Source organism: Lissotriton helveticus, chromosome 6 (assembly GCF_964261635.1).
Source record: "Lissotriton helveticus chromosome 6, aLisHel1.1, whole genome shotgun sequence".
In the NCBI taxonomy this organism is placed as follows: Eukaryota; Metazoa; Chordata; class Amphibia; order Caudata; family Salamandridae; genus Lissotriton; species Lissotriton helveticus.
In genome coordinates this window covers 411,172,776-411,186,850 of record NC_136067.1, presented here as the reverse complement: position 1 = coordinate 411,186,850, position 14,075 = coordinate 411,172,776, and the positions used below count along the sequence as shown (strand labels likewise).

The 14,075-nt window shown below is 41.8% G+C and overlaps 1 protein-coding gene across 1 annotated transcript in view; it reads left to right on the top strand.

The window, feature by feature from the left end:
* The first annotated feature begins 3,851 nt into the window (after positions 1 to 3,851).
* LOC144762332 (zinc finger protein 862-like) overlaps positions 3,852 to 14,075 on the top strand; it is a 55,481-nt gene continuing 45,257 nt past the window's right edge. Inside the window, 2 exon segments of the mRNA XM_078647495.1 lie at positions 3,852 to 4,246; positions 12,823 to 13,561. Coding sequence (XP_078503621.1) covers positions 3,852 to 4,246; positions 12,823 to 13,561 — 1,134 coding nt within the window.

The window sequence follows — 14,075 nt, the reverse complement described above, 5'->3', positions numbered from 1 at the left end:
CTCGTTGTTTGTGTGGGTTCAGTGAGTGGTGAGGGGTGAGTCAGTGGTGATTGGTGTCTTGTTGCAGTTCATTTTGGGTTGGTGTGCTTGAGGGTGAAGAGTTCCCTGTCGTAGTATGTTTTTGGGTGGTGAATACCTTGTGCAAATTTATTTTGGTGTTGAGTGGCGAGTGAGTGGTGTGACGTACTATTGTGCAGTTATAGAATGGTGTGCATTTGTAGGGTGGTGTGTTTTTGGGGTGTGGAGAGCCCTGTGCAGTATGCCTTAGATGGCAATGTTGGTGTTGGAAGTTATATGCTTCAAATGACTTGTTGCGGAGTAAAGAGTACTCCAATTTTTAGTTTTGGGGTGATCAGTTCCCTAGTATAGAGCAGAGTGTAGTCCAAATTTAGTTTTAGGGGTGGTGAGTACCCTGACTTATTTGGTGGCGGAGCAATATGTACTCCAAGGTGCGGTTCACGGGGTGAGATGTACCCCGTTACGGAGCAAAGTGGACTCAATTCTGTCACAAAACCAATTTGTGTTAGTGTTTCCCAAGGAAAGGGGATGGGACTTGGGACTAGTTGTTTTTGGGATTTGTTAGTTATTACCTTTGGGACTTGTTACTAATTACCTGAAGATGTAAGGTAGTGCGGATGTTATCTTAATGCTCAATCTTTAGAATGTGTAGTGTCCTTTTATATCCATGTATACGTTATTTTCAATGGTCTATTTTAAGAATGTACTGTATACTTTTATATGGATGTGTACACTGAAGCTAATTTTATTTATTCTAATTACATCTTTTTGATTTCCCTAAAGAAAGGAGATGTGTTATATTTAGCCTGTCTCTTTTCTGCCCATGGGATTTCACTGTGACTCGCATGATGTCACCACTAGAATGTTTGGTGACATCATGGAGTGTTGGGGGCTTTGCTTGGTCTCAACTGGCAGTTGACACCAGGCAGGCTGAGTGACAAGGAGGTCACTCCTGGAGGGGTTTTTCATCTTTCCATCTTGATGACTTGACCTGAAATCCAGTTTGAATAAAAGTAACCTAAAAGTAATATGGCTCAAGGATTTCTATTTACAACATACATAGATACATAAGGACATGGGAAGTATATAGCTGCATAAAGGAAGTAAGTATATGTAGATTAAAGATGTTGACAGAGGCGTACGGTAAGAAGTAGAGAGTGCATTGGAAAGAAGAGTAGAAAGAGGTTTGAGGTGAGTCAGAGAGCTGAGGTAGAGTATGTATTGGAGAGGTATAGGATGAGAAAAAAGGAAGTGCATTGGATATGTTGAATTACCAGGAAAGTAATAAATATATAGGTTCAGGTACATGGAATGGTATATAGATACATAACGGAAGTAAGTATATGTAGATTAAAGATGCATTAAATAAATCCCAACATTCAAGTGTTGGTGTACTTAGAAATTCATTTTATTATTTTATTATTTCTTTTAAAACACAATTATTCTACATGTTTATACAAAGCAATACACATATATAGGTACGTATCTATTGTACAAATAAATGCTTATATACAGAGGGATATACTGTATATTTCTGTTTGTGTATGGTGCCTATGTGGGGAAGGGTCAGTTCTTGAGTAGTTTTTTGAAGATAAGGTGGTTGTCTGTGGATCTTATTTAGGGGGTAAAGAGTTCAATAGTTTGGCTGCTTCAACAGAAAAGGATATCCCACCCATGTTTTTTTTCTTGTATCTTATGAGTTTCAGGCGAGGTGCCACTCTAGAGCGGGTGTTTCTTTGTAGAATGTGTTTGGTTGTTTTATTCCTGATGAAGAGCAGTCCTGTTCCATGTATCTCTTTGTGGGTGATACAAAACAGCTTGAACGTGGATCTTCTGGCAACCGGTAACCAATGCAAGGCTTGCGGTTTGATATGTAGGAGTAGTCTGGCAGCTGAGTTCTGAATCCATTGTAGTTTTTACATGGTCGTTAGAGGTAATCCGTGGTAGAGGTTTTTGGCGTAATTGACTTTGGACAGAATAAGGTAGATGGTAGCTTGGACCTTGTGTAGAGATCCCAAATGGGGGAAGATTTGGCGCAGAGTTTTTATAGTAGCAAAGCTTGATCTTGCTAGTTTGTCCACTTGGGGATTCATCGATAGCTTGTAGCCCATGGTCATTCGAGGTTTCTTTCTTCCTTCGATACTTTAGGTAGTGATACCAGTTCATCAGGCCAGGATGTGAACAGGTCATAATGTTTACAATCGCCACACATGAGTATTTCCATTTTGGAAGCATTCAATATGAGATGTATTTGGGGCATTGCAGTTGAAGGAGTACTTGCATATCATCGGCATAGTTATAGCACTTGAGGTGAAATTGATTGATCAGTACCTGTAAAGACTTCATGTAGATGTTGAAAAGCATGGGCGAGATCACTGAGCCTTGAGGGAGCCCCGCTGTTGTGAGTACGGTTTGGACAAGAAAGGTGGGGTATGGATGACATTAGTTCTGTTGCTAAGGTAGGATGCAAAACAGGCTAGAGCAGTCTCCTCTATGCCTGCTTTGTAGAGTCTTTGTATTGGAGTATCATGGTAAACCATTTCAAAGGCAGCCAAGATGTCCAAGATAAGTAACGCGGCACCCCGTTGCAGTCAACTGTGTTCTGCAGGTCATCCCAGATGGCAAGGACGGCAGATTCTGTGCCTCTTCCCAGACGGAATCCCGTTTGGAAGTCTGAAAGCATGGCATTGTCTCTAATAAATTGTGACATTTGGGCAAATGCTGCTCTTTCTATAAGTTTGCCCAGGAAAGGTCCATTTGTAATGGGTCTGTAGTTGTCAGGCTTCAGTGGGTCCAAGTTTTGGTTTCTTCAGTAATGGGCGTATGAATGAGTTTTTGAGTTCTTCTGGAAATATTCTGGTAGTTAAGGAATCGTTGATGATTCTTCTTACTGGAGTGGGAGCAGAGGTTGTTAGAAGAATTGTCTTGAAAGCTTGTGGTGGACACGAATCAGAAGAGCTGCCAACAGGCCTGCTTGCTATGACCAGGTCCATAAATTCTACGTATGAAATGTGTTGGAAGGACCGGAGAGGCTGGGTTAGGGTATTATTGGATTGTTGTTTTGGAAAAGGGTCGGCGCTGGTGCTTTGTCTTTGTTTTAAGTATGAATCCAATGTGTTTTCTTTGCCCGTGTAATGGTTTGCCAGTTTGTCTGCGAAATCTTAAATAACGGGATGAGCTCGTTCAAGGCAATTCGGTTAACAAAATGAAATGAGTATTTTATAGAAATCTTTATTTGCACATTTAGCATTTTGAATTCTGTCTGAATAGTACCTTTTCTGATAGCTGAGAGGTATAATCAATTCATTTTCTGTATGTGTAGTTTGTCTTAATTGGTGTTTGTTTTGAGCCAGGCGCAATGCAGCTTTCTAATTTTTTGTTTTATGTCTTTTATCTCTGCATTTCTCCAAGGTGCTTGTTTTCTTTTGTTCTGTTTTGTGGTATTGAGTGGTATCAGGATATCAAAATCTTCCGGTAGCCACTAATAAAGTTTTTGAACAGAATTTATTGTTTCCAGATCTGTACTGAATGTTAGTTGTGTTCATAAGTGTTCCAAATTGAGTTTGTTTCACCCCATTATGCCGGTCCGTTTGGGTCCCTTATCGTTTGATGAGGCCATGTGTCCCATTTTGGCTGGCTATACTCCACACCCGCATTATGCTCCTACTGCTACACTTGTGGAGCTTCGCGTGTTGCATACTTCATTGATATGCGTACATAAGGCTGTTGTTCACTTTGTTTCACGCAATTTTCAGGCGGGTCCGCCTGGAGCTGCTGCGCAATAGGCGGGGCCAGGGGTAGGGAGCATCAGTCATGTTAAGATTAATTCTGTAATGGGCAAGTGTCCCCAAAATAAGGACGAGTTTCCTTATTGGCTTGTCGAAAAATTTGGGAAGCTCGAGGCAGTCTTTCCCAACACCACTCCTGTGGAAAAACCCAGCATTCTAACAGTGAGCTTACCTAAAGATCTGGTTCCTGGTTTTGCTGACTGTAATACTTGGGTTAAAGTGTTTGCAGTAGTATATTCGATGTGCTTCGGCACCTCTTCCATGACCATACTCCCATCCATGATTAAGCGTGTTCAAGATGAGCACAGAGCCGAAGCAGCTGTAGAATTGGGTATGGGACTGGTGTGGGTGTTCGACATTGTGGCTGATATGATCCTTGCTAATGTAAAGAGGGATGCCATGAGCTTTCAGGTGGCTAATAACCACCTCCAGGCCGTGGCGTAAATAGACAAGTTATGAGAATTAGTGAAGTTTATTGCAAAGCTTACAAAACTATAGGGAGCATTAGTCTGGGGGTTAAACCCTTTGCGCAAGCGCATGCGCAAGCCCATGCACCAAAAACACAATCGGATAAGGATGGGAAACCATTGTTTTCTAAAAAGAACTGAAAGAATAAAAAGGGGCAGCAGCTACAGAAGCGGGGTTGCCTGCTGGACACTTCTGAGCTGTACTTATGATTTGCGCGACGGCGCAAAACTTAAGTCACCAGATAGATTTACCGTCCCTGAACAACACTCACCTTGTTCTTTACAGGACACATCGGGCTCACAACTCGGTGCTAAAGACCGACAAGGTCGTGGCAGATGACCATTGACGCAACAGGGATGGGATCAGCCTCGGCAGCTTGACGATAAAGCCAAATCAGAGGAGCTGCCTCAGTTTTGTCCACATTTTAAAAGAAGAAAGTTGCTGCTTTGACAGCGAGATATGCCTCAAAAGGTGAGAACCCGACTGCTGGATTGGACTTGGGCAGTGACTCTGCTCGACAGCGCAGCGAAAGTTACCATAGTGCTGTAGGCACTGCGTCCTTGTCTGGAGGTGACAGCATTACTGTATAGATGGCAGCCACCCGAGTTGCCCCCCCTCGATAGACTGTATAACATCGTTTTTCAAATTGAAAGTGACATTCAGCGTGTGATCACAGGGATTTTTTGAAAAATCTGACCTCTTCTTACAAAATTTTGTTGGCAGCGGTAGGTTGGCCCCCACCTGTTGTTCTGGCCGCATCAAGAGGAGAGGACGTGATACTTCTGAGTCTTTTGCCTTCGCCTCTAAGGAGCATGCGCAAGGTTTCGCCTCTGAGTGGGCTTTGGCCCTTGCACCGGCGGTATACCGTAATCAAGTGGGTTGGTATAAAGATTCTCCGCCACATGAGATTCCATTGCGGTTTATGCCACAGCCTCAACCCAAATATCCCATCCGGCGGGAAGCTAAAGGTCCCGTTTCTGATGTTCTAACTGAGTTGGAGTATCAGGGTGCGTTTGAGACGTGTGTGTCACCGACGAATAATCCTCTTTGTACTGTATCGAAAACCGATGGGTCTTATCGCATAGTGTTAGATAACCGGCATTTGAACTCTCATTGTCGTACTTTTGCGGTACAGAATACCCGTAGCTCTGCACTTGTAGACCGTCTTGTTCGTAAGAAATATAAAATGACACTAGACATTTCCACCGGCTTCTAAAGTCACCACCTATCCCCTGAATGCAGTCAATGGACAGCGTATACAGCCGGTGGAAAACAAAATACATTTCAGCATTTTCCTATGGGGTATAAGAATAGCCCCGGGGTTTTCGCAGCACGTGTTGTTTCTTTGTTAGACAGCATTGACCCAGAGGCATACTCGTACATTGATGATAATATCTGATGAACGATGAACTATGGCTATATCTATGCCGCGTCGACCACGTCATACTTATGTTTGCGGAGTACGGTTACAAATGTAAGTTTGCTTAATCACACATCGCTTGTTATGCCGTGTTTTTTTGGGGCTATGAGCTCAATAATGAAGGTAGGGGCTTAACACCCCACTTTCTGGAGAAATGCGCACAATTTGCAGTCTCCGTCTACTCTGAAGAAATTTCAGTCTTTGCTGGGTGGTCTTACATTCCCGATTATGCCCAGCGTATCAAGCCTCTTTATGCATTGATACAACTGACATTTTCAAAAGCCAGCTGGCTTCCAGAACATTCAGCTATACTGCAATCTTTGCAGTCTGATCTACTTGAATTTAAGTACTTGTTGACACGTGATAATCACACAAACCTGGTGATACGAATCGTGCCAGGTGCAGTGGGTTTCACTTACTTGATGTACAATTAAGGTGACACAGTACCTATTGCATAGAAATCGCATTTGTACACTCCAGCCGAAATGCGGTTTTCCACTGTTGAAAAAGTTTTAACAGCTGTTCAGATTGTGGTCATGAAGGAACTCGCACTGGCGCTGGGGAAACGCATTTTGGTGGTTACACCTTTCCCTGCTTTAGTAGCAGCAACTAAGGCAAGTGTGCCAAAGTCTAAAGCATTACATCCCCGTTGGATGCAATGGGCTACTTCCTTGACGTCTCCTGATATCACATTTATCTATGACCCCCCTCTTCAGACACAGGAGTTCTAGCAGTATGAACAAGTTCATCTACCTCCTCTGTATTTGCTTCCTTTAGAGGAGTAAAAATGTATAATTTACACCGATGGTTCTGCAGAACCGGCCACCGGTTCTAAACATGCTTACTCAGTGGCTTGTGCTATCGTGGCTGGTACAATAGTGAATGGAGAATTCAAGTCTAATATAGTACTTTTCGTTCTGACGTGACGCGGCTGACAACACGAAGGACTGTCGATCACAGTACGGGGTGTGGAACACGAGAGCTTTGCTGTTATTAGATAAGGATCAACCCAGCAAACAGAACCCACCCCCGTTAAAAAAGGCTTTTAGGACTGCAGATCCACGAAATTTGTTTTGCATTAGAGACGGATTGTATAAACCAGACAGAAGAATCACCAGTGGACCACATACAAATACAGAATATAAAAATAGAAGGGAGCAAAGTGCGATACAAAGGTTATAGAAAAAGGTGGCTTCTAGGAGAAAAGAACAGCAACAAAATGAATGAACAGAACAATATGAAGGTTTGAACGCTCTGTATTAGAAAATCTGCGAAAGTAAGATCTGGTGCTATGTGATCAGGAGCTTTATGTCAGTGGCAACCAACCAGTGTCCAACAACAGGAGAGACCTATCACTTAGTCTTGACAAAGATGGTAGATTATCAATAGAAACCATTGAAACGCGTCAACGCCTTCTTCGCACGATCAAGGGACAAAAACTAGCCTGTAGACAAAGAATTAAGCAAGTCCAGGATCTGGTTATGTTTATGTTAGGTCTCAAAACGTGCAAAATTTAATGACAAATAACGTATGTCTCTGTATGTCTCTCCCTTTTTTTGTGTAATTCTTCCAGTTACAGCCAATGAATGTCAATAGAAATTGATTGTGTTTTTAATTTTCATGTGTATCAAAATTGTATTTTATGAAATTGTTCATATCGTTTTTAATTTAGGCGCGCCATGATTTGTTTTTAACAAAAACTGTATTTGTAGACAATATTTTTTATGAAAATAAATAATGAGCTATACTATTGTTGTGTGTTCCGTAATGTTGAAAATTGCCGGGGCAATTTTGGTCGAACCTGGCTGTTTTATACTTTCTTTAAAAAATTGTGCTTAGTCCCAGTATCCGCCGGGCATAGTCACTGGACTTTAACTAACAAAAGACGACGCCAAGTGGGCGCCGTGTTAGCTGCGAAGCATACCATTCCCTACTTGGGGGATTACACAAGTAAAACCACCGATGCTGGTCAATCATAGGACGTCAAAATAGGGATCTGAACAATTGTTATTCGCATACAACATGGTGAATGACCATTTTACATAGAAGCCTTGAAAAAGTGGCAAATGGTGACGAAACACGTGTCAGCTGTACCATTGCTGTAAAAAATCTGACAGCAGTGGTGAAGATCATTTGCTGGATACAGTGCTGCTATGTTCTATGTATTAAATAATCTTTTCTGACTAGAGATATTCAGTCGTATACTTGTTTGTGCTGTGCTCTGTCTTTGCTTTATAAACAGCTTTGTGTTCGAGTGGCAGAACTCAAAACACGTCTCCCACTCACACATGTTATCCATACTCTTGGCCATCAGCTTGTGGGAGCACATGCTGTTGGTAATTCTTTGGCTGATGAGGCAGCAAAATCTGCAGTAGCCGTGTGTTCCTTATCAGCTTTTACAAGGTCCATGACTGAGATTGATAATGACATTTTGGCAGCAATACCTGCTACTGTGGAGGACACCAATTACCCACATAGTTTCCCTTCAAAGTATTCTTATCAGTTAACTCCAGAACAAGTATATTTTGCAAGGATACCAGACGTTGGTGATCGGCTGATTCCCAACGTGGACCGCAAGTACTCTTTGATCAAAGCTGCACACAAAGGCATGGCTTCGGCTTATGTCGGACTGTCTGCAACAGTGTCTATCTTGCAGCAGCGTTACTGGTGGCGTGGTTTATGTTAACATACCCGTAATTATGTACATTTTTGTGACATCTGTAAACAAATCAAGCCTTCTACGGTAACATGTCTGCCACAAACACAGCTGTGGATTTCTAATCAGCCTTTTGGTTGTGTATATCTTGATCACTGCAGTCCAATTTCTTCAGATGCTGCATATAAATACATTTTGGTTGCAGATGATTCGTGCACTAGATTCCTTTGGGTTTTTGGCCACAACGCAGCGCTGACGCTCAAAATGCCATCAGGGATTTGCGTGTCTTTGTAGGGATCTTTGCCTGTGGCACCTTTCATGTGGACCAAGGTCCGGTGTTCGCCTCTAAGGAGTACAGGGATGCAATGAGGTCTTTGGGTGTGCTGCTGCAGTTTTCGTCTCAGCACAGGCCAGAGGGCAATTGTGGAGCGGATAAACTGTGACTTAAAGCAATCTTTGACAGCTAGAGTCTTAGGTACTGGCTGGAACTTGCTGGCCCATTTGTATGGAGTTCGAGGTGCACTTAATAATCTTCCTAAAAGACCTCTGGGAGGGCGGACCCCATACAAGAAACTCTTTGGCATCAAAATGTTTGTGTAGTCAAAGAGAGAGATGGCCCAACTCATTCCAGGGAACAGTGCACTCTATATCATTAGGAAAAGAAAATGATCCCTGGAGGTAGATCACATACACTTCCACTCTAAAACCATTCACTCAATCGGTTATATGTTACCCCTATTGACCTCAAGACTGCCCAATGCTACTAGTCATTGGCACACAAATTAAACCCCAAACAGAAATGTAATGCTTACACAATTTTATTTAAAAAGGGTTTTTCTACTTTCATATAAATGTTAAACATCTCAGAAAAAATCCATAGATTGACACAAAAACAATAAATTAAAAATCACAGTTCATACAATACAGTATCATTTATCAACATATTAAATCACTAAAAAACATACACCCAAGAGCAAAAACAGTCATAAATGTCTGTTCAAAATTAATATGATCCAAATACAATACATAGTATTCGAAGGGCCTTTAGTAAAAAGATTTCTTATCTAAAATGTCCCTTGTTTGTTTGGACTCTTAGTTGACACAAGCGTTGACGCGTTTCAGTGGTATATTGGCTTTATAAACAGAAACCACCTTCTTCTGGACAACAACTGATAAAGGGTCACTTTTCTCCACATAATAGAGATTTATATCATAAAGTATGTACGGTCGTACTGATCAACAGGAATTCTTGTTATCCTGTCATAGATCCTTCTATTTACTGGATCACCGGATTTATCATTGGTGTCCTCAATCCTTCCTTCTCTTGTTAAAAGTGCCTGGCCTTATGTTTTTCCACTTTTTCCTTTTTTTTATAGCAGCACCGAGGATGAGTGGCACAATTGAAAACACATATAGCAACTTCAATATAATAATTATTACTCGTATGTAGAGTTCGTGGGGATGTGGGAGTCTTATTCTGCCTGCATCATATTAAAAAAAATCCGTAGACTTTTGATGCATCTATCTGGGTGTGCCACAATACCAGCTATCTCGGCGTAACAGCGTCTTGTCTTCCCGTTTGGCAGTTGTGAATTCTCTGCTAAGAAGAGGAAATTAAGGCACAATATCGGTGATGGGTACTAAATAGGGAAGAACAAGTAAAATTACATATATAGTTTATAAATTTACAAAAATCCAAATTTTGTCGGTATTTGTAATATGCAATCATGCATGCTGAGCACTTCATGGAGTGTGAACATTGTATGCGTGCAGACATTTCCCAGTTGTATTTCTTAATTAGTGAACACATATTTCATGAGAGTAGATCTAATATATACAGTTCAAATGTCACAGCAAAAATTAATTAAATAAAGCTGTTGGAGCAAGCATAGTCGGGTGTCAGATGACATACAAGTGTATTCAGGCCACAATTGTTATATCACAGACAGTTGTTTAGCAAAGGGTAGTGATATATCCTCTCCATTCCTCAGCAGATTGAATCCCTTCATTTATTGAATTAACCTTGTCTATCCAGCGGCATTCATTCCATTGGAGTATCTGAAGGATGTCACCTCCTCTTTCTGGAAGAGTGGCGATCTCAATTACTTGCCACTTTATTTCATCAGCAGTATGACCTTTTACATTGTAATGAGACCTAAGCGGTGTGTTTTCAACTGATCTGTATATACAGCTGTGATGTTGGCCAATGCTAGCCTTGACCGGTTGCTGTGTTTGTCCTATATAGGGAAGGTCACATGGACACCATATGCAATAAGCAACATTCTTTGTGTTGCATTTAGAGAATGATTGTAAATCGTGTTTTACATTACCATGTTCAAATGTGATGGTATTGAATGTGACATTTCAGGAAACACAGTTGCCACATTTGTTGTGCCCTTTTATTTTGGGTAGGCCCCATGCAGTAGTCAGTGTGTTTGTCTTGTTGGTGAATAAATCTGTTGATGACCTGACCAGATGATCCTTTAGATTTTTTCCTCGTTTGTAGGCAAACAGAGGTGTGTCTCTTGTAGGATCAATACTCTAGATAATATTCAAATTTTTGTTAATCAGGTTGGGGAATTGATAGGTGTGTGTGCCAAAAGTGGTGACACATACAATCTTGTTAAGATTGGGTTTCTCTTTTGTCTTGAGAAGTTGTTCCCTGGGGCAGTGCCAGGCACACTTGAGAGACTTTTTTACAAGTCTATTGGGGTACCCTCTCATGACTAGTTTGGTCCGTAGTATCTCCGCCTCTCACATGTAGTCTGTTTTAAGGGTGCAATTGCGGAGTATCCTGAGGAATTGGCCGAGGGGCAGTCCATCATATAGTGCACATGGATGTTGACTTTGGTATGAAAGGAGGGTGTTCTTTTCAGTGGGTTTCCAATGGAGGGAAGTGTATAGTCTCCCTTTGTCATGATTGATGTTTAAATCAAGGAATACGATGGTGGATTTATGTACTGTGGATGTAAATGTGAGATGGGTCTGGATGGTGTTAAGGGAACGTGACAAAATTGCTAAAGTCTGCCTCACTTCTTGTCCAAATCAGAAAGATGTCATCTATGTACCAGTGCCAACATTTAATGTTGGAGCGGTACACATTGTCAATGTTGAGAGCAAATGTTTACTCCACATTGTTCATATAGATATTTGCCAGATTTGGAGCAAAACCTGCTCTCATGCTGGTGCCAGAAAACTGCTGGTAGTAGTTGCCACCTGATAGAAAGTAATTACTCTATAGGGCAATCCGTAATAGTGTGATGATAAATGTGGTGGGTCCATCCAGGCACCTATTAACAGAGAATTCACAACTGTCATTACGCAGCAACACACCATTGTGCCACAACATCTAGTTCTTCACCTCTCACGGAGGTCTTTTTTCACTCTTTACCGAAAACAGAACCGGAGCACCAGATTGCTCAGTGCAGCGGTTTTCCCTAGCTAGGTCTGCCGGTTTCCCTTGTATATAACAATCCTCTCTGGATGAGGATCAAGCTGACTGACGCGGCTTTTTCTGAATCTACATGCAGAGCGCTGTCCCGCGTTTCTAAACTTCTACTGAGGTAAGAAATGGCACATCCAGGCCGCTTAGCCCTTGCGCTCAGCCCCCATTTTAGCATACTGACCACTATATCATTATTATTTTAATTTCCAGGGAAACTCCCAGTGCATTATCACTGTTAATCCACAAAGTGATTCTACAACGCTACGGCTGTGGCGTAACATTAATTGAGCCCCTCTGGCCTACCTACATACCCAATTGGATTGACAGCCTGTCCTCACATTGGGGTAAGAACCTCGCTGAAACTTTTATTTGATTATACACAGCGCATTGTCCTATTATCAGTATTTGCAACATTCTTCTTTGCTTCTTTTCTCACAATTATAGTACCTGGACGGGTCCTCATGTGAGTAAACCCTTTTCCTCTATTCTTCACAGGTGGCACATCATTTTCACAAGGCTGCGCAATCATTAATTCAGGTACCTTTTATCCAATGGCCTTTATTTTCCTTTTGTCGCATTTCTGCCGGTATATGGACCTTATGGTCTTTTCATTCCCATTTAGATGTCCCTTCATCAATAGTCCTGAAGTGACCCCACAATGTTTTGAGGGTCAAAACACAGTCGAGTAACAGAATAAGCGAACCATTTTCCCAGCACATATCATTATGTATACCTGCTATTCACAGGAATTTGTTTGATAATGGTCGACTTCTACGAACTTTGGAAACCTTGTATATAAGATTCACATTGTCACTTAGGTTTAGGTTCCCTTTGTCACTTGGGACACCATGCACAAATGTTGTTTTGATGTATAATGTTTACTCCTAACTTTATTGTTTGAAAAATCTATAAAATATACTACCCTGAAATCGGTGTGTTAGTAGTTCCTTTGCACTCTGCCATTATCTAACTCTCTATATTACGAGTGTGCTTATGTATCATAACCTCATAGTATATCATTCCACAGGAACCACTGTTTTTCTTATATAACTATTGGAACGAGGGCTCCTCTAGGAAAAGAACGAGAGATCTCTTGTGGGAAAAAAAGTTCAGAGTATCAAGGTCAACCAAGGCAGGGGGCAGCGACTGTACAATGGGGAACGCTGGAGATAACAAGACACAATTCCAGGATAAGCGAGGACCAGGGGCTTTTACCCCTTACACCACAACCTGACTCCACAGCCCCAGAAAGAGGGCTGGAAGAGGGGGCTTTGAGTTCTCTGCAGAGAACGGAAAATAGCAGCGCCAATATTGGAGGAGGTATCCCTGATACTGTCTTTGCCGTGACTCAATCCTCTGTTGTCTCGTTAGATCAGATGCAGCAGCTCTTTGAGACCATTCTGGAAGAGATCCGAGACTGTAAGGCCGCGCAAGCCCAAGAGCTCTCCTTACCTGACCAAGGCCTAGATAAAATCAAAACTATGGTACAGCAAATACCTGAGATACTTAAAGAGCTGGAACAACAGGTTTCTGATACTGAGGATCGTTCGGCGGTATATGACTCTGAAATCATTTCTCTCCAGAAGAAGCTCCATGCCTCTCAGAATAAGATTGATGAAATGGAGAATTATGCAAGGCACTCGAATGTGCGCTTCACAGGAATACCAGAGGCTAATGAATGTATTGACTGGCAATCCAACCCAGTGTCCTATATGGAGTCAATATTCAGAGATCATCTGCTCGGGAAAGCACCTGAAGACCCCACAGTAATGAGAGCCCATAGAGTCCCTTTCCCCTTAAAAAAACAAGGGGCTAAGTTTCCCAGGACAATAATAATTGTGAAGTTCTCAGATTATCATATTAGGGAGGCTGTACTAACAAAAGCAATTCAGAAGAGAGAGATTGTTCTACAGGGTCATGTGGGGGTTCCTACGGGTTGTTATGACCTGGATGGGACTCCCTGAGGAATTTCTGAATGCTATTAGAGCACTTTATCATCAACCTAAAGCCGTTATCAGGATTACTGATACAGTCTCTGAATCTTTTGGGATAACAAGGGAAACAAGGCAGGATTTTCTCTCCTCCCCCTTGTTGTTCGCCATGTATCTGGAGCCCTATCTCCGTAAATTAGTAATCGAGGAAGGAATTGTTCCGGTAGCGATTAGAGGAAACAATTTCAAAATATTCGCATACGCTGACGATGTCGCTATCACCACCGCAGACATTAAAAGTGCATTACCAAAGATAATCCTCTTAGCGGAAGAATTCGGGGAGTTATCA